At 38.6% G+C, this 21088-nt stretch overlaps 2 protein-coding genes across 6 annotated transcripts in view; both read right to left on the bottom strand.

Annotated features, from left to right (window-relative positions):
* LOC107554179 (MTSS1-like protein) overlaps window positions 1-11138 on the bottom strand; it is a 78156-nt gene extending 67018 nt beyond the window's left edge. For 2 of the 3 annotated variants that reach the window (XM_016236608.1, XM_016236609.1), the window contains exon 1: window positions 10420-11138. In XM_016236608.1, the coding sequence (XP_016092094.1) occupies window positions 10420-10491 (72 nt within the window). In that variant the 5' untranslated portion in view covers window positions 10492-11138. The remainder of the gene's footprint in view (window positions 1-10419) is intronic. The other variant, XM_016236607.1, reaches the window with a different exon arrangement.
* A 1436-nt stretch (window positions 11139-12574) lies between these two features.
* Window positions 12575-20652, bottom strand: LOC107554178 (oxidative stress-induced growth inhibitor 2-like). Of its 3 annotated transcripts, XM_016236604.1 has the most exons (6): window positions 20469-20652; window positions 18818-18885; window positions 18036-18172; window positions 16027-16218; window positions 15109-15200; window positions 12575-14730 (listed from the first exon to the last, which is right to left on the bottom strand). In XM_016236604.1, the coding sequence occupies exons 2-6, from the start codon at window positions 18873-18875 to the stop codon at window positions 13665-13667; spliced, it is 1545 nt and encodes a 514-aa protein (XP_016092090.1). In that variant the 5' UTR covers window positions 18876-18885; window positions 20469-20652; the 3' UTR covers window positions 12575-13664. The 3 variants fall into 3 exon arrangements, with proteins under 3 accessions (XP_016092090.1, XP_016092092.1, XP_016092091.1); XM_016236606.1 differs by lacking the exon at window positions 18036-18172; XM_016236605.1 differs by lacking the exons at window positions 18036-18172; window positions 18818-18885; window positions 20469-20652 and adding an exon at window positions 16335-16657.
* Between the last annotated feature and the right edge of the window lie 436 nt (window positions 20653-21088).

The following is a 21088-nucleotide window of genomic DNA, read 5'->3' as shown; positions in this document are numbered from 1 at the left end:
ATTAATCAAAAAGCATGTCTAATTAATTAAAATCATGAAACTTAAACAATTTAACATCAATTTATTAAAAATTTAACAAAAATTACATGTTTAGGGCCCTAGGAAATGTTTTATTTTTCCCAACTTAATTTTTTTATTGTTACCACATTCTGTTTTAGCATGTCCAATTATTTGGAAGCATAAAAACAAGTTTCATTTATTCTTACAATAGCCTTATGATTTTTTGCTCAGAATTCTTTGTTGTGTATTTACATTTTTTAAGGCATAAACTTTTTAATTTAATCTAGCTTTTAAGTAATAAAAATTAAACATTTTATTGTTTGGAAATATTTCAAAATATTTCCAAAATATTTTTTGGTCATTTAATATTACAATTAAAACATTGAAGAAATATTGTATGATTATTCCTTAAAAATAAGGTTTTAATAAGTTTATTAGTAGTAGTAGCAGCCCGTTACGTACATTCTACTGAACAACAGTAATATATTTCTGCCACAATGCCTTCAAGTTAAACCAAACTTTTATTTTGACGGGTTGCTGTGAATACCTTTACATTTCTGTGTGTATATGATATTAGGATAGTTTTACTCAAATGAAACGGTCAAATGCTCATGAAGTGACTCTCAGAGCAGTTCTGGAGATGTTGTTCATGTATTTATCCTCATTTAGTGAGGCGGCAGACCACCGCAAGCTTCACGCGCTTCAATACAAGTAACTAAATAAAACCGCGCGTCTGCGCCATTCATTAACAGAGACACACAGAATTCATATTTAAAGTGTCGTTTTGTGGCTTAATATTTACAAATACTAGTGAGAGTGCACGCACGTGTGTGTGTGTGTGTGCGCGCACGCGCGCATCGGGGCGGAACTCCACGGTGCAGGATACAGAGAGCGCGACCATAACGTAGAGACCAAAATGACATGCCGTCGTGTAAATAAGATAAATAACATAAGGCTATTTAGTTGTTTTTTAGTTTATTGTTAGGCTATATGTATAACAGTTTGTTCTGATCCTCGAATCCGACTGGACAAGAGACTTTCTATTGATATTTCCACCTGCACGCGTTCTAGATGGGCTGTAAGTCAGTGCAGTTACATTGTTGCGCCACAAGGTTGTGGAAAGGGACTGTCTTTGAGTGAGTCTTTAAACCGTTCATTCAACTACACGTTCAAAAACGCTGATTCATTCAAAGAGAGACAAAATGAAAAGCGCTGTTGAAATCATTTTAACTTTGAGCGCCACGTTAGAAGGCTCAGCTGACCAATGCGTCGATGCTAAGACGGAGATTTGGCTTTCCTTGGACATGACTACCTATTTTCACAAATATATATGACTCGCAAGTAATCGCACATGCTCAGTTGATCTCGCTCTCATTCATTGTCTGTAAATCTACGGAGCCTCAGTACAAATCAGCATGGTACACATTATGTTATCATTACTAACTTATTTAATATTCAGTACCCATGCACGAAGTGTAAAAAGAGAAGGGCATAACCCTATGAAAAAAGTTCTAATTCCTCTGCTGTTTGCTCGTCAATAGCGCGGTATTGCGGGTATCGCAACAGCCCCATGTAAATCTAAGAGATTTTTCACCTGTTTTATCATCCACCAGGCAAAACGTGAAGTCACAAATAACACTGCATATCTGAAGTAAGCCTGGGCGATAAAACGGTATCAATATTTATCGACGGTACACCTTCTTCGGTAACGATATAAAAAATGTTCGATATAGGCACGTGCTAGGAGTGATGCAGACAGATGTGAAAGCCTGCAGGTAAAGGAGATTTACCGCTGATTACAGAACCGGCTTTCTGACCAGATGCGTGTTAAATATTGCATGCGATTTATCGTGCAGCCCTAGTTTAATGTTTTGTTAGTCTAGCCCACGAGACGTGCAGTTGCTGCGTTATTCATTCAAAATATTAGAGAAATATAGTAACTCAATGCCTAGAAGATCTTGATTACGTTAAAACCGAAACCAAGCCATTCACACAGAATGCATATTCAGCGCATTTTCTAAACGGACAAATACGACTGCTGCACTCACGTCTCACACAAGAGAGGTATAGAAAGCCATGCAAAAGTTAAAACAGTTTAAACTTTTAGAAAACATGTCACAAATTAGTGGAGGTTTATTCCTTTTCACTGCGTCTCATATGTTTTTAAATGCAATCTGTGTGACGGGCGATTCGGCTCTTTGTACTAAGCAATGCATAAATACGTGATGCTGTTTTGTTCATAATTGTTTATGCAATTTACAAAATTATTTGATTTATACAAGTTAATTTAGATGTAATGCACATTTTTTTATAGACAGTTACTTCCTAGCGTTGACAATTTAAAGTTATAAATGTCAATAATTATCGATACCGAACGATATAAAACATTACATCGTTGATCATTTTTTTTGCTATATCGCCCAGCCCTAATCTTAAGCATTTGAAACCAGGTCAAGTGAAATTAGCTTATTGTCTGCAATATGTCACTATTCAAGACAATGCAACTGAAACTGCACATAAGGCTATTTAGTTGTTTTTTAGTTTATTGTTAGGCTATATGTATAACAGTTTGTTCTGATCCTCGAATCCGACTGGACAAGAGACTTTCTATTGATATTTCCACCTGCACGCGTTCTAGATGGGCTGTAAGTCAGTGCAGTTACATTGTTGCGCCACAAGGTTGTGGAAAGGGACTGTCTTTGAGTGAGTCTTTAAACCGTTCATTCAACTACACGTTCAAAAACGCTGATTCATTCAAAGAGAGACAAAATGAAAAGCGCTGTTGAAATCATTTTAACTTTGAGCGCCACGTTAGAAGGCTCAGCTGACCAATGCGTCGATGCTAAGACGGAGATTTGGCTTTCCTTGGACATGACTACCTATTTTCACAAATATATATGACTCGCAAGTAATCGCACATGCTCAGTTGATCTCGCTCTCATTCATTGTCTGTAAATCTACGGAGCCTCAGTACAAATCAGCATGGTACACATTATGTTATCATTACTAACTTATTTAATATTCAGTACCCATGCACGAAGTGTAAAAAGAGAAGGGCATAACCCTATGAAAAAAGTTCTAATTCCTCTGCTGTTTGCTCGTCAATAGCGCGGTATTGCGGGTATCGCAACAGCCCCATGTAAATCTAAGAGATTTTTCACCTGTTTTATCATCCACCAGGCAAAACGTGAAGTCACAAATAACACTGCATATCTGAAGTAAGCCTGGGCGATAAAACGGTATCAATATTTATCGACGGTACACCTTCTTCGGTAACGATATAAAAAATGTTCGATATAGGCACGTGCTAGGAGTGATGCAGACAGATGTGAAAGCCTGCAGGTAAAGGAGATTTACCGCTGATTACAGAACCGGCTTTCTGACCAGATGCGTGTTAAATATTGCATGCGATTTATCGTGCAGCCCTAGTTTAATGTTTTGTTAGTCTAGCCCACGAGACGTGCAGTTGCTGCGTTATTCATTCAAAATATTAGAGAAATATAGTAACTCAATGCCTAGAAGATCTTGATTACGTTAAAACCGAAACCAAGCCATTCACACAGAATGCATATTCAGCGCATTTTCTAAACGGACAAATACGACTGCTGCACTCACGTCTCACACAAGAGAGGTATAGAAAGCCATGCAAAAGTTAAAACAGTTTAAACTTTTAGAAAACATGTCACAAATTAGTGGAGGTTTATTCCTTTTCACTGCGTCTCATATGTTTTTAAATGCAATCTGTGTGACGGGCGATTCGGCTCTTTGTACTAAGCAATGCATAAATACGTGATGCTGTTTTGTTCATAATTGTTTATGCAATTTACAAAATTATTTGATTTATACAAGTTAATTTAGATGTAATGCACATTTTTTTATAGACAGTTACTTCCTAGCGTTGACAATTTAAAGTTATAAATGTCAATAATTATCGATACCGAACGATATAAAACATTACATCGTTGATCATTTTTTTTGCTATATCGCCCAGCCCTAATCTTAAGCATTTGAAACCAGGTCAAGTGAAATTAGCTTATTGTCTGCAATATGTCACTATTCAAGACAATGCAACTGAAACTGCAAGCACTTTGCAAAGGTTTTGTCCAGTGCATCAACTATGCTTATTTAGGCGACTTGCTATTTACATTAACTGAACTAAGAAATTATATAAATGCACACATTTAAAAAAAACAAACACACATACACAATGATCTACAGATTTGACACAATAGTGAAAAAAATATAACAATATATTATTGTATCTGTGCTATGCTTAACTCCAACTTGTTTATGTGATTTCTTGTTCTAACGAACTTCAAGGCAAAAACAGTTAGCATACTATATGTAGTGTATCATTATCAGGGTAAATACAATCACAGTAAATAAAATCTGTAGACAGTAGAGTAATCGGATGCCAGTTCAGCAATCTAAAGTACATATTGCAAACAGTGCAACAGAAGGGGAAAACTCTCAGGTTACCTGCTGTCCTGCCATTCTCTGTCTAGCTTATTGAAACCTTGTGAACCCTACTAAGACACATCTCTCCACCCGAGTCTGTGTATTATGATCGGAACCAATCTTTCACAGTATTTTTCCAGGGGAGGATGGAATTCTGTTGCGTTATCCTTCTCTCCAAATAAATGGAGGTGTCCAATGTTACCTACAAACACAATGGTCCAGTAAAGATCACATTATAAAGGGCAAAGGAATCTTTGCGTTGTTCCATTATTCACAGGACAGGTCATCCAAAATCTAAAATTCTGTCTTCATTTAAAAGTTTTTCTGTTCTTACATATTTTATCTTTATCTTTTGCATAAAGATAAATATTTTGCATCTGACTGCACTAATACCGTCAAAAACACACAAGGTTTACATATAATCACAGATGGTTATGTCTATAATGAAACTAAACTGTTGAGAGAAAAACGGCTGCGTGCCAGTATATTAGATGCGTGCTGGTCTTAAAGCGACAGTACTAAACATGATGCCGCTTGTCATTAAAGGGATAGTTCATCCAAAAATTACAATTCTGTCGTTATTTACTCACTCACATGTTGTCCCAAACCTGTGTTAATTTCTTTCTTGTGCGGAACACAAAATATATTTTGAAGAATGTGGGTAACCAAACAGTTGCTGGTCCCCATTGACTTTGATAGTGGGGAAAAAACACTATGGAAGTCACTGGTGACCATCAACTGTTTGGTTACCCACATTCTTCAAAATAACTTTTATGTTAAACAGAAGAAAGAAACTCATTTAGGTTTCAAACAACTTGAGAGTGGGAATCAATGTAGGATAATTTATACAATTAAGTGTATATAGTGTTTTATTTTCATATTTGTTCATTCAGTTTCTACTGCTAAATACACCTACCATACCTGAAAAATAAAGCACTGTTTGTTTTATTTGTATATTATGTGTAATTGTAATGTGTATCTTTGTTCTTATTTTTTAATAACAAAGATAAAATAATGACAAAGATTTTTTTCTTCACCCACTTTGGCCTAAATATCTGCCATTCTTTTTTGTTACCTTGTAAAGGCTTTGTTTTTAAAATAGGGAAATGAGTTTGGCTGTACTGTTCAGACAACTTGCAAAATAGTAAAACCAACATGAAAAAGAATCATGATAAAATTGTGAATCGTGATTTTCCTGAAAAAAATCGTGATATAATATTTTTGCCATGTCGCCCACCCCTACATAAACATTAAGTAAAGCAGAAAAAAAAAACATGCGCATTTTAATAGTAATGCCGGTTCTGTAATCAGCAGGAAATCATCATCACGTGCTTTCAGATGGAGCAGAATTTACTACACATAGCTGTAGTTCACTGACAAGTTACGCAAAAAATAAATTTGCAGACGATTTTATAGCACGATTATGAAATCGAAGAAATCGTTCGCGATAATGACAGCTGTTTGCATAGCTTCTCAGAGAACTACAGCTCTGTGTAGTAAATGCTGCTTCATCTGAAAGCATGTGAAAATACCACATTTAATAACATATTTTACTCCAAACGCACTTCATAACGTCAGTCAAGTGTTTGAAATAAATCCTTCTGTGAGATGATGTGGCTTCTTACACAGAATAAGGCACGCAACATATGTCATAGTATTTAAGAAGTGATAAAGGTACTGCATTATAAATATACTTTATTTTAATGAAAATTATAATAATAATAAGAAGAAGAAGAAGAAGAAGAACTCAGATAAACCGTATATTGCTGTAGTCGTGTGTTTATTAGTCACGTTGAATCAATGAAAGCAGTTGAATCTTCTGTTTATTCAGCTGCAGCAATTGGCATTTTCCGGGTTTCTTCTGCGAGGCGTATTCGGAGTTTCAGCTCGAGAGCGCCAACTGGCCTTCGGATGGAGATTTACTGCTGATCACAGAACCGTGCTTCACTGAAAGATACGCATGACAATCGCAGCTTCTGTCGAATCACGATCTCGATTCCATTTCGATTTATCGTGCTGCCCTAATTTGCACTTTTTGTAAGTGACATTTTATACAAGTAATCAGCAGCTAGCGAAGCACTTTACATTGATTACTCTTGAACTTTGTGGAAATTAGGTGCACCACTGAGTATAATGTATGAGATGAGGGTGCATACAGACATTAGATCTATCCAAAATAATGTAGTGAGAATATAGACTAATTTATGATTCCCTCCAAATACCTGACGTCTGGAATCTGGGAATAGCTACTTAGTCCTGCTTATTTAAGTAATAGTATTAAAGCTTTGCACTTTGTATTGTTTGAGAGCTTATGCTTGATTGTAGGGATGCACGATGTATCGGCCACCATATCGGTATCGGCCGATAAATGCTCATTTTTTCTGTTATCGGTATCGGCCTGATAAGAAAATTTGGCCGATATCTTAAAACCGATAAATAATGCATTATTTCCTTCAGAGACACTTCAGATGTGCGCTGTTTGTTTGCAGCCTTTTGTGCAATTGTACGTTGTAATATTGTGTTTATTTGATGTATATCTGATTTATCTCATATAGAATGCGTTTGGTTAAGTTAAAAGAGCGCTTCAGTTTACCAGTGATCATCTTTAGCTCAGCGCACGCAGCTCAAACAGCAGTGCACAACATTAATAACTATGATTGGGAATGTTGTGTATATAACATTCTAATGAGAACATTATTATAATAAAACGTTGTGAATTCTTTGGGTTTAGTTGCCGTGTTTCAGCGCGTTGTTATGGGAAGAGCGCATCCACAACAGGATCACACATTCTGACTATAGCATGCAATAACTGCGTCATTTTGTACATATATAAGTTGTAATATTATGTTTATGTTGTATTAATATTAATCTCAGGATGCATTTCCTTGAGTTAAATAAGCTGCCAGCAAAACGCTTCAGTTTACCGTGTTCATTCAGCTCTTCGGCTTCAGCACGCGCAGCTCAACGGCTGCTATTTAAAACAGTGGTATTAATTTGTTACTTTTTCAAAATCATTGATATATTATTAATAACAACAACCACTTGTATTTTTCTCTTATTATTTTCATCAACAATATGGTTTAGTACTTAAAATCATTTAATTATTGTCCGTGCAGAGGCTATTCTGTTTTATTGATCTGTGGCGCATTCATTTTGATTCTTTACACGTGTAATGATGTCCAGTGACTTGTTTGCATTATTTTATTTATTTGTAAGACTTTTTTATGACTAAATTTGGTAATGGGAGAGTAAAAATATTTTTAAAACGTACACCGTTCAAACTAGGCTGCTTATGTTGAAGTGTTTGGGATGTGGCTTTTAATGATGAGACCTTTTTTGTAATCAGGCTCTCAAAAAGTTTATAACAATTTGGATATGGATTTATCGGCCAACATATCGGTTATCGGCTTTCAAAAATAAAGAATAATCGGTTATCGGTATCGGCCAAAATTTTCATATCAGTGCATCCCTACTTGATTGCAAAGCACACTAAGGAAAGTAAATATCCCAATCAAAAATAAGTTATGCTCTTTGAAACAAATCTTCTGACATGAACCCACTTGAGGGTGAGCAAATTATGACTTTTTTGGGGGATGAACTAAATCTTTAAATCTAGACAATAATCTAAACATTCATAGAAGTTACTTAACTTCTCTGATCCATGCACTTGGACATCAGTGCACACTAAGGTCGGCGCTATATTGAGTTCCAACAGGTCAAAATGTAGCCTTTGCCCTGCAGCTGTTTTTCTGTGAATCATAACTTTACATGCATGCAAATTTACAGGCACACACACACACACACAATCATGGGGATATCCTGCACACTTCCCCCTTCCTGTGAATCAAATGGCCTATTTCCACATTAACAGCACGCATACAAATGGATAGCTAAACATTGCCAAAAACTGCTGGTCCATTCATTCACTCATGAAACTCAGAGTACCCCTCCAACTGAGTAGAAACAAAAAATGGAAATTCATCATCATAAAAGCAAACCATTAAATGTCAGCCAAACATGCAACAATCCACATGTTCCTAAAATACCGTGGCCCAAAGTATATTTGAACAATTAAGAAATGTATGCTGTTGCATTACATAGAAATATAATTCAAGTTACTCTTTTTAAGTGTGACTTTTTATTATTATTATATTTTAACTACCATATTTTGTAGTGTGGCCAAAGTGTCCAAATACCTTTTGAGAATACTTGTATAGGCACAACACAAAGTCCAAAAATGATATCCACAATGTTTTTTCTGAGCATTTGAAACACAATACATCACATAAAATGAGTAGTATGATGCATAAACCAACCAGACGTCATAATAGAAATCCTTTCAGGACAGAAAAAAACAATGGTTTGACTGAGTGCATACCTGTAAATTGAGCCTAAACGTCTAGATCAGGGTTAGGCAACGTCAGTCCTGGAGAGTTTAGCTCCAACCCTGAAAAAAAACCTCACCTGCCTGTAGCCTTAGTAATCCTGAAGACCTTAATTAGCTTGTTCAGGTGTGTTTGATTAGGGTTAGAGCTAAACTCTGCAGGACCAGGACCGACGTTGCCTACCCCTGGTCTAGATTTTAATACTATGAATAAAGCCTGAGTCACATATTGAGCCATGCTTATGACAGAATGTGAAACGTGTTAAAGACTTCCTGCTCACCTGTGTGCACTCACACACCACTGCATTACAACACATGTTCAACTAAGCAAATGATTAGTCAGAGTTATGATGATGAACAACTGGTATGAGCAGTATTTGTAGAATATTTTCATGTTTTACGTTTACAGTACATTAAAAGACACTATCCAGTGTTCAATGTTCCTCACAATTTAGAAATATGACTTCACTTAATTATCAGTAAGACAATTAATATACTGACATTGTCACTTGCACACAGCAATTTCTGTAATATTTTATTTATTCACTTTTTTACCCCTATTGCTGCTATGTAACTACCCTGTACAACCTGTTTGCACACGCTTGCTCATCTTAATATTTATTAAGTCTACAGTATACTGTCCTGCGCATTTGATTTTATTCTTATCTTACTTTTTCCATACCTATATTTATATATAATTTTCTTGTGTTTGTATTCTTTAATAATTGCACTGTCCATGGAGCGGACCTGACTTACATTTCACTGCTGGTCATATATTCTCTATATAACCATGTATGTGACAAATAAAAAAATCTTGAAGTGTTCATACAGTTACAGGCTCACCAACACTGCTGTTAGACAACAGGACATAACTTACCACACTGCATGTGCTGAGACTGTTAACTAGAACGAATGACAGATGACAAACCGAGCGGACACATTTTAGATGGACTGATTGATTTTGTAAACTAGACCGGGTAATAGCACAGCACTTTGATATATGCCATGGTACTGAATGAATATTATACTCCTATACCATCATATCTACCTGGCTCATTTAAATACATAACCATATTTAAATGACATTTTGGCAAATACCATAGTGACCTTGATGTACAATTCAAACACTATGGTATATGAATATGGTTCTGCCATGGTACCATCAGACAACCATGGTGCATGTCAAATTAACCATTTTAATAACATGCTAGTTTTATGTTAGTGTGACAGCAATCCCTTTGAAGTGCCTTTGAACAGGGAAGATGGATTAACCACATATTTTTACTATATTACACGTAAAGCTAAATCTATACAGTCTTTCTAACAAGTCAATGTACTCATATAACAGAGATGATCAGTCTACACACATTTAAATGGTGATTTGAAGGGGACGCACATCACAGGGCGGCTGGATTCACATCTATCAGCAGCCGGCCAACCACAGAACTGTTGCCAACCCTCCAAAACAGCTGGAAAATAACTTATTCTGAGGCTACAAGCAGACTCCAACCCCACCCATGATGTTGGGGGGTAAATCAAAGCATCGGGTGTGTAATTTCAATCTGAGAGGGACTCACCTTCATGTCGTTCATGATGATTTGGAAGAGCCCTCCCAAAGCGCTGCACTCCTTCTCCATTCCCGCATCCATTTTACCACCCCAAAAACACACGCGCAGCGGTGACACTTATCCTCCTTGTGAAAGCTATCCTCGAAACCCGCTGTCAATATCTGACGGGTGCGGTACGAGGCTGTTTTTAAAGGCTATCGTGTGAAAAAGACAAAAGAGGATAAATTAACGCAAAAATAATGAGTGTTATTCCGCTGATTGGCTGTCCGGCGCAAGTAAACTAGTCCCGGCCACGCAACTTACTAAACCTCCGAAAATACATCGCACCGTCACGACACAAGTGGATAAAAAAAACATAAAAACGGGATTTTTGACAATAAGTCTCCAGGTCGAAAACGTGCCACGTAAGCACAGGTAAACCCGCAGGAAAAACCGACCGTTGGAAATCTGCGCCAAAGTACCTGGGCTCGGCGTTTTCAAAACCTTGGCTCTGCGGGATCGATAGTCACGTTTAGTTCAGACCGCGACAACCGCCGTGTTTTTTATTCCTCATGGTTTCATTCAGTCGGTCAACCCGCTGATATATCCCTTCTGATGATTATTTTGAGCGCTTGCAGTTAGAAAGAGCTTTCCGGGTAAAATGAATACAGCAAAACCTGACTAAAGTTTCGACTCCTGAAAGATTCCAGAGTGAGCGGTAAACCTTCACTCCTGGCTCGCTCGCTTTCTAACCCGTTTGTGTGCATCGGCTGGCGACGAACTCAAAAAAGGGGCGGAGCATTAGTACTTCGGAAACGTTCGTGCTTTTCCGTTACTTTTGTCATCAACATACATAGTTATGTATGTAAATAAAAGAGATATACATCTATGGCCTCATAACAATTATTTAGAGACAATATGAAATATTTGTACTTTTAAAAACATTTAAGACGAACAAGTAAAACTCTATTTAACCATTTATAGTTATAAAACATGTTAAAAACCATTTACTTATGACTACACACTGTCCACAATTGCTAAACTCTCTCCTTAAGCAACTTAAAATGTACTTTCTATTAAGATGAATCAGAACACACAGAACTACATCCTGTTATATCCATCTACACACAAGTGAGCTGGTTTTCAAGGATTCATATCATCTATGAGTCAGCACCATTGTGATCTTGCCCAGCCTTGTGCTGTTACCTGACATTATGAAATGAGTCCACCTCTGAGCTCAGGTCTCATAGCAACGCAGACATGATCAATTCAGCATCACCTCCTCTAGTGGCCACCTGTCTGTCTGTGGGAGAGAGCTGAGGTCACCTTGTTCAGCAGTCTGCAAAGATGCAAAGAGCTTCCCACACAGCCGTATGTGCCCACTCATAGCACACACACGTCCAGACTCACAAAGTCAGTGTATTTTGAGTGTTGCTACGAAATCAACAGATCAGTTCACATATACATGAATACGTTTCGAAATAAGTTTTTTTTTGGAAAAAAATAATGAAAAGTAAGGAAAGTAGGGATTTTTAGAATTCATTTACAGAGACTGCTCTCAAAAACATCTTACAAGGCATTCTAAACATGACTGCAGCACTACTACAGAGGTCCTTGAACTGTAGTAGGTGCTTGCTACCATCTAGAGGTGAAACTTTATTTATGCACTGGTATTACATCACATACATTTTTGCAATATATGGGATGTAATACCAGTGCATTATAAAAAGTACGGTATATACTGCATATGCTTTTAATATTTATGTATATATCATATATATAATATTTTTCTTTCATATTACCACTCATTTTAAAAAGCAGTGAAGCAATATAAGAAAATATTTTTAAAACTTTTGCCTTAAAAGCAATAATAGAATACATCTATCAGTGTTGTTTAACCAACATGCAGAAGCCATATTGTTATCATGTGACCTTTTTATGGATGGAACAGTATGAACAATGTATTAAACACATTTCTAAAAACTTTGCACTTTTTTGACCAACATTCTTAAAACTGCAGCGTAAGAGTAACAGCCCTAGACAGACACATGACGGCACAGTATTGTTTCCAGGCTCCATTTTTTATTAAATTTTTTTTTTAATAGTATTTGACTGCAACCCATGTAGATAAATTATACATATTTTTCTTTCAAAAATGTACAAACGATTTTAACATTTATTTTAAACAAACGTGTTTAATCGGAGCTGCCAGGGATCATAACGTACATGCAAGTAATATAGCAGAATTCATTTTTAGATTAAATAAAAAAAATATTTCATATCATATTCGTTGAATCTAAAATCATTTTTCATAAAGGAACAAGATATGCATTTGATTTGCATTTAAATTTTATAAAATTTAAAATAAATGTACAGTTTACTCATTGCATCAAAAGGTCATCGAGGCCATATATTTGGCCCATGACAGATAAATAAGCTTATATAGGATTAATCATTCATTCAAATAATGTCCTGATGGATCATCATGTCTCATGCAATGTTGCTAGCTTTCATCACGGGTGTGCAAAGGCCCTCTTGTGGTCAGTTTTGTAAGTGCAGCCTGACCTCTCTGAGGTTTGGCTTTGGTTAGTAACAGCAGCATGAAACAAGGACGTCTTATTAAGAGCCCCAATTCTAGACACTCAAGTCTGGTTTGCTGGTATAACCAATGGATTCACTACAACTGTATGCTTTACTTGGGAAGGCAATGTACGGAAGACAAAAAGTTGAAATGCTATAATGATCTTTTTTTCGGTCCACTGATTTATACATTCATTAAAGAGGACAGTAAGAGTGTTAGTACAAACACTGATACAACAGCATCATTTCCTTGGCAAAGATTAGTTTTGTGTTTTCCTTGCATGAAGGAAATTTTAGATTTGAAAACACGGAGATTACAAATGTTAATAATTTGGCACAACAGAACATGATTGCTGTGAGAACATGAGTAGTGTTTCGAGTGAGCAGCCATGAACAAAATCCCTGAAGTGTTAAAGCACCCCGTGTCTATAAACTCAGATGAATGTTTAGAGGCGAGTTAGTTAGCCATTAACAACAAAGATCTGTGTCAGTGCATTTGCACGTCTACATGCAAGCACTTGCAGTGGGAGGCCGGAACAGTCAGGAACCATTCAACAACTGGTTCCTCTGTGTCAGTCGGAGCAGAACCACTGAGCATTTTCTGCCATGTAATGTGGCGTTTCTGAAGGATTCTGGAAGTACCAGATAGCTATATATCAAAAATCTCTTTTCACCCCTTTAAAGTCAAAGTCTTTTCATGCTTCCAATGTGCAGTTGGTCAGCTGAATATTCAATGAGCTTGTTGTGCATTTCTCTTGTCGTTTTTTACTTCGTTTTCGGGCGATGTCACACACTATGGCCAAAGCTCCGCCTTTCAGGAACCGCACAAAGTTCTCACCCACCAGTGGACCCATGGCATACATCCCTGGCTCCTTCACGCACTCATACTTGTATGGATCCACGTCTAGTGGGTTACGCCGACAACTGATTGGCTCTTCTGAGTCCACCGCCAGTGGGCGACCATGTTCTTGGAGGAATGACAGGTTGGGATAGGCACCAATCAAAACGAGCGCCATTGAGACTTGCAGCACTGTCTGTAGCCCTCTCTCATCCTCTAGCACGCACTTGCCATCAGGTCTGAAGGCAGCTACATGATGCTTTGGGAAACTGAGGTAACCAGGGTAACAGGTATACGGGCTGGTGCCATCAGCAGGTGAAGAAAGAGGTTGGTTGGACAGATAAACCACCGACTCATCCACTTTGTGCTGCGGTTGGCTCATCATTTGGTGCACTTTGTGGTACTCAGGGTAGAGGAGCTTGGGCAGTTGGTTGAAGATGAGTGCCGGATCACTCACAGGTCGCCTAAAGGCATGATATACAGGTGTGTTCAAGTGATGTGCAGCGAGAACTGCATCCGCCGCCGTCAACCCAGCACCAACCACAAGAACCGGCTCTGAAGCACGGTCCAAACGGCCTGAGGAAATGGCAGCCTCCAGCTCCCAGAAGCTGTGGCAAACGAAGGGAAGGTTTTCACCATCCACGCCGAGACGGGCTGGGATGTCGTGGGTTCCTGTGGCAAGCACCACGTTCTCTGCATAGACTGAGAAAGGGACTTCAATTACTTCATTTCCTTCACCACTACTTGCTCTTCTCTGGAGGCCTTGGATCTTCCAAACGGAGCAGCCAGATTCAAGGGAATCCCGAGACACTGAGGTCACGGTGGTGCCACAAGCAAAGCTCTTCTCCAGATCCATTTTAGTCACATAGTGCTGATAGTACGACGCAATCTCAGCTGGTGTGGCCCGGTCATTGCGTAAATTTCTGCACACACAAACCAGTATGTTAGATAATTGTTTTGTTCATTCTGATAATTTGTAACTTCATAAAATATTTATACTCATTGTGGCTCAAAACCATGTTATTTACATTTTAAGAGAAATTAAGATAATTATGGCTCACTTAGTTATACTCCTCACATTATGTTAGGAAAAGAAAAAAGTATTTTAAAAGAAATGTACACAGAGCAGCTGCAAGTCACCTAATAGTTTCAGTTTAGTTCTAGGACTAACTCAATGGAGGAATCTTATTTTTATCTCAAGATGCCAAGAATCTTGTATGAAAATGAATGTTGTATGAAAGATGAGCCCTTTCTTCTCTAGACTAATTGTATTTTAATGTTTCAGTTTCATTTCTTTATACCTTCGTTTATCTCTCATCCATTCCTTCAGCTTCAAACCAGGAAGTTCCATCCAGTTAGCCAAGCTGAGTGTCAGCATTGAGCCCTCCATCGCCTGCAGGCATCAATCATAAGAAACAACTTCACATCTTGGTATGAAGCAGGAAAAGCACAAGAATAACATCTGATCAACTGGTACAAAACTCCAATAGAAGACAGTGTTGCAGTTGTTTTCAGGCATGCAACTAATAATCACATGAGTTCTTTCCCATCTATGTTTTCTTCCCACAGGGCTGTACTTGCAGGGTTTCCCATACATTGACTTATTTGTGGCGGCCCGCCACAATATCAACACTGACCGCCACAAATAGATTTTCCAAAATGCTTTGACTTTGTTGAATAAGCATGAGCACTACACGTTTCAAAATCAAAACGCGGCACAGGTGTTTTATATAAATGTGTCTTTAAGGGAACTGATTGTCTTCAGAAAAGTTTTGATGTAATTTTCATTTCATCTTTCCTATAATGCCTGCTAAAGTAGCGTTCATGAGCACAGCGCCAGAACAGAAACCACTGTTTCTGCCGCTCTTAAAGAGCGTCCTGCTGGCAGAGAATTAATTTGCACTTTCAATAAACCCGTCTTCTGTTTTATATTTACATTATATACACGTATATATTTCCCCCAGGGGAAGTGCCGCCACACATTGAGTGTAAGTCTGTGGGAAACACTGACTTGTGTATTCAGATAAACCTCATGAAACCTTTCTTGAAGATATTTAAGGTCATATTTCACCCTATTTCTCATAACTAATACATATGAACGTTTTCTGTGTTTTATTCACTGCTCTTAATCACATGACAGTAATAAGAATAAGACTTTGGAAAATGTCTCCAAAATCTCAATAATTTTTTTTGAGGCATTAGATTACTAGGTTACTTACATGCCAGGCCCCTCCAGGTGGTCCCTTTCCCAGTACAAGGTGGTGTGTGGCCCTTTCCGGCTCATGTCTCCATATCAGCGGGGAGGCGCAATCCACCCCAAAGTCACCATCTGGAAGGAGGAGGGCATCGAAGAGCACAGCCACAGGGTTTGACGAACGGCCCTCTACACCCTCACACAGGTACTCCAGATCCTACATGCACATTATAAAACAAAACTGGGTTTGATTTCTGTATTTGAACATGAGAACGTGTGCTCTTACATTCTGTCACTATTGACAATATTCACTAAAGGCCCCGATATACTCACAGCAAAGTTCTTTTTCGTTCTTCGTTTATGGGTAAAACAAAGTTCGAAATACGTGAGCAGTGGTATACCGTTATCGAACATCCTGACGCCGCCCACACTGAAGAGAGCAGCGTTTAGATGAATATGTAAATATGTGCTGCGCACTTTCCTCTCAGTAACAAAATAAACAACAAAAATGAGAGAACAGCAAGCATGTTTTTAAAGAAAGCATCTCATCACAGCAACATGGGTATGTTTGCACGACATCAGCAAATTAGCACTCCAGTAAAGTCACGTCACGTGTATTTACATGGCACTATATTGCTTAAAGGGGTCATATGATGCGATTTTAATTTGTTATTTCTCTTTGAAGTGTTACAAGCTCTTGGTGCATAAAGAAGATCTGTAAAGTTGCAAAGACTAAAGTCTCAAATCCAAAGAGATATTCTTTATAAAAGTTAAGAGTCAGCCACACCTACCTACGCCCCCACACGTCTACATCACTATGTGGGAAGATTTGCATAACGCTGCCCAAATGTTCACGCAAATAAAGAAGGCGTAACTTTTATTTTTGCTGTAGTATTGTTGTTGCCGCCACCATGACGTGAAGGTGCTGTGTGATTCGTTGTGAAAGCGAAACTTTGTTCGGCCTTCCAAAAGAGGACGATATCTGCTTCATCATGCCTGGAGCTGATCCGTGCTGGTTGCTGAGGAAATACTACAACTTTGCGCTGTGGATCGCCGGATCGGCTTTCACCGTGGACGAAGCGGAGTCCAGCCCGGGGGTCGTCACATGTGGTTGCCGCAAGCCTGCCCGCCGCGCCGTTCTTAAGCCGACCTCCACTCACTCTAGCCGGCCACTGCTAACTCTAGCCCCCAGCCTCTGCTCACTCTAGGCCACTGTGTGTGACGCTGTTTCGTTGTGAAAGCGAAACTACTTTGACCTGACAGGGCATCATCGCAGTATGGTAAGGGGCGTAACATTTCCGTCACACGCTTGAGGTATTCGGCCAATCACAACGCACTGGATAGCTGGCCAATCCCAGCACACCTTGCTTTTTCAGACCGATGAGCTTTGTAAAAATCGACGCGTTTCAGAAAGGCGGGGCATAGAGGAGAAACAATAATGTACAGTATGTGGAAAATAATGTGTTTTTTGAACCTTAAACCGCATAAACATTTCATTACACCAAATAATGTTATTTTTAGCAGCATCATATGACCCCTTTAAAAGCAAGCAGCTTTACAATATCAAACATGAAAAAAGTGCCTCATTTCATCAGAAGCACAACTTCATTTTCTGCTATAAAGCAGATCTCCAGCGTGTTCATGTTTTCTCCCGTGGAGATCTTACCTCAACGGACTCAACATACGAAATGAGCCAGAGAAGTGTTCTGCGTGAAGGAAGACGGAGCCTCAGCGCACACTTACCCATTACGAATTTTTTTTATTATAAGTAATTACCCATTACTTTTCCTGAGAGTTCACTTTGGCAAGCAATTTCGAACGCACAAAACAAACACAAAACTAACTTCGTTTTGGCCTGATTTCGTTTGAAATTATGACATAATTTCATTCTTCAAATTTAGTTTAAGTATATCGGGGCCTTAATCCTTGTAGTAGTCTATAGAGACTTTTGGTGAGAAACAATACAATTAATCAGCACTTGTTATGTAAATAGGTGTGGTAAATGTATATAGGGGGATTATGTGTATGTATTACCTGGTCAAACAAAGACAAAAGAGGGTTCTCTGTCAGCTTGTTATGCAAAACTGGGTTGGGATGGAAGCCATCGGGGGAAAAGTAAGGCGTGTATCCCGACAGCAAATAAGAGAGACAAATCCCTGATGGTCCATTACCTGAAACACAGCCATGCATGTGAATACTGGAAATGCTTTTATCCCATGCGCTTTACAAATGAAAAACATTATTGACTAATCCAAGAGGGCCAGAATGTCAAGTACAAAATTATCACACAGACTAAATAAAATTCAGTGACTGACCAAAAAGCTGCAACAGAACAACGGTTATCGCTGTTTTTAATCTGATATGATTTTGCGTTTAAATATGGTAAATGTAATTGAGCTGAAAGCATTATCAAAGTAGCCAAAATATTGAATAAATGCAAGTGGTGCTGGATGTGCAGAATATGCACATGCATGTGAATAACATGCATTCCAATTCTGTGCAAGGCTGCGCAGCTTTCTGTAGAGTTCTGCATGCACAGATTCCATTTGAGCCTGGCCATTAGTTAATTCTTGACCTCGGCTACAATACAACATTTCAAATTGCTCAGAAAAGTATGGCCTAGAACAAAGCCGACAACGAGAGAGAAACAACAGAACAAAAGTAGGGTGATTTTGCATGCATTATGCATGTAGAAAGTGCATTAACACCTGTGAGTGGTCATAGAAGATAGGGTGTCACATGTCACATGAACTGAGTGAAGCACATCTTAACCACACAAAGCTCAAAAACAGCAAATATATAATGTCAACTCTTACCAACAATGACAACCGGCAGGATATCCTCAGAAAATGTGTCTTTGTTGTGCAGCTCCATGGTGGCTCACCTGTTACATGAAAAAAAGAGAACAAATGGTGCATTGAAAAAGCTATACTCAACCATAAAACCCCCTCCCAAGATACACAATACCATATGACTTCATCCGCTTTCCACTTTCATAGTCATGACTAATATTACCCTCTTCTATTAGATAACCCTATATAATCTGCATTATAGTAAGGCAAACTATAAGCTTCAGCCAGTACTTCTTATGAATTAACTGATGTATTATTATTACATAACAGGACAAGTCCAATGTAACCATGAGTGTGCAGAATTTCTTAAAGTGACAGCGCCCTTTTAAAGCGGTTCGCGCCAAGGTCTAAATCGCCGAGTCATTCTGAATAGTAACCGCACGACGTGCCAGATGTCAAGTACACCTATTAATACACAAACACACTTAAATATAAAGCCCTGCTTAATATTTTAGTTAAATATATACGTGTGTAATGCACGTAGCTGAGTTTACAGACTCGAATGGAGTCCAGGGGGCGTGTGTGTCTGAGTAAAGTTACATAAGTTACGAGACGTTTTCGGTTCTGGACATGAGACACGATTTCTTTTCTGGTTTATGAGACTACGGTTAAAAAAAAAAATGTCAAAATTCATAAAAAAGGTTAACGATTCAAGGTCATTCGAGTTCAACGTTTAATAACTGTTAGCGCATCGCTTCAAAGTGTGTAACCAGCGTGTGATCTAGAAAGCTAAAATGATCGGACGCTCATTTTGTCTCGCTGAACTTAAAACACTTGAGATGCTTTCCCCACTGGCTTGCAAGCTAACAGCGAATCATTTTTGATCGACAAGTAGTAGCGACCCGCGCGCACAGCTCAGCTCTCAAGTCCATTCAAGGAACTAAACCGTACACTTTCACGTGCGCCTATACTTAAAGGTATAGTTAGTTCAGGCAAAAATAAAACTACTGTCATCACATACTCACGCTCATGTAACGTTACTTCCAAAAGTGAAGAAGCCGAAAGGAGACGTTAGTTAGAATGACAGTCTTACACATTTACTTTCTGTATATGGGCAAAAATGCAATGGAAAGTGAATGGTGACTGAAGCCGTCAGTCCCTAACATTCTATAAATGATATTTTTACTTTAATGTTGATAATGCATTTCATAATTGAGGTATTTGCGCTCCATAACTTTCCAGGGCAGTCGGCATGCGTTTCTCTTCATCGTTTCTCCATCGCAGCGAGCCTAGATGCGCGAACAGCCGGATCAGACACCCGAGACTGCAGGTTAACTGGATTGCTTCTACGGAAGATTACACAAAAGCCGGTAACCGTCTGCTGCGTAACCCAGATGCTTATATTTCAGTCGTGCCATTTTCATAACTGTAAGTAAGTGCACCGTCCAGACAGGACCAAGAGACAATCACGGGCACATTACGACGCAACACCAAATTAAGGAAACAAGAACAAAGAGGAGTTCAAATGACCCAAGAGGCGATAGGAGTGCAAAATATGAAGCAATTAATCAAATCACGATCGGTAACGATGTCAACTTTTCTAATGTTAGCTTACATTTACGTGATTAGCACAAACCATCACGAATTGAATGTAGAAAAAGCACGTAACGTTTACCTGTCATGCAAATTCCCCGAGATCCGAATAACTCGCAGTTCACCTAAGACAGCAAAGCCTTGAATGTTGAAGTAGAGCGGCTCTGTTGATATTTTAAATTAAAAGTTAAAATACACAAGCAGCTTGTCCCCGATGTGTTGGCTGTAAAGCGAGATGCCACACCGTTACAGCCCCACGATACTCGTGCGTTTAATGGCTTTTATAATTCTTCTTCACCCGACCTCCCATACGAGCCAATCATAGAGCGAGGACGTGACGATTAGAATTATGATTGGTTGGGCGAGGGGTGACGAAAGAGCGTGTCCTAGCTTGTAGTTTTCCACTCGCTGATATTGATCTCATCTCTGATTGGCCTGAATCTAGCTCTCGCTCCACATCAGCCAATCAGCAAACGCAGCGGCTTGAAGGGGTCGCTGCCATAGCATTACCATCGCAACGGCTCAAGGAAACTAGTAATGTTAAAACTCAAAGCAATCTCCATTACAGAAAGTTATTACTTTTTTTCCCCGGCCCCATAAACAATTATGTTAGCCTTTCTTTTAATAAAAATGTGAATTATTTATGGAAGATTCACAAGACAAAAACTAAATGTTTATATCTTACAGAATATACGTAATGTG

The sequence above is a fragment of the Sinocyclocheilus grahami genome, unplaced genomic scaffold (assembly GCF_001515645.1).
Source record: "Sinocyclocheilus grahami isolate Dianchi unplaced genomic scaffold, SAMN03320097.WGS_v1.1 scaffold493.1, whole genome shotgun sequence".
NCBI lineage: Eukaryota > Metazoa > Chordata > Actinopteri > Cypriniformes > Cyprinidae > Sinocyclocheilus > Sinocyclocheilus grahami.
Note: the sequence above shows the minus strand (reverse complement) of the source record. Positions and strands in the feature narration are given on the sequence as shown.

Coding starts and splice junctions, on each gene's coding strand:
- LOC107554178 (XM_016236604.1), bottom strand. CDS start 18,875: ATGGAGCTGCACAACAAAGACACATTTTCTGAGGATATCCTGCCGGTT. Junction 18,173..18,817: donor CCTGCCGGTTGTCATTGTTG/GTAAGAGTTGAC, acceptor GCTGTGTTTCAG/GTAATGGACCATCAGGGATT. Junction 15,201..16,026: donor CACCTGGAGGGGCCTGGCAT/GTAAGTAACCTA, acceptor TGATGCCTGCAG/GCGATGGAGGGCTCAATGCT.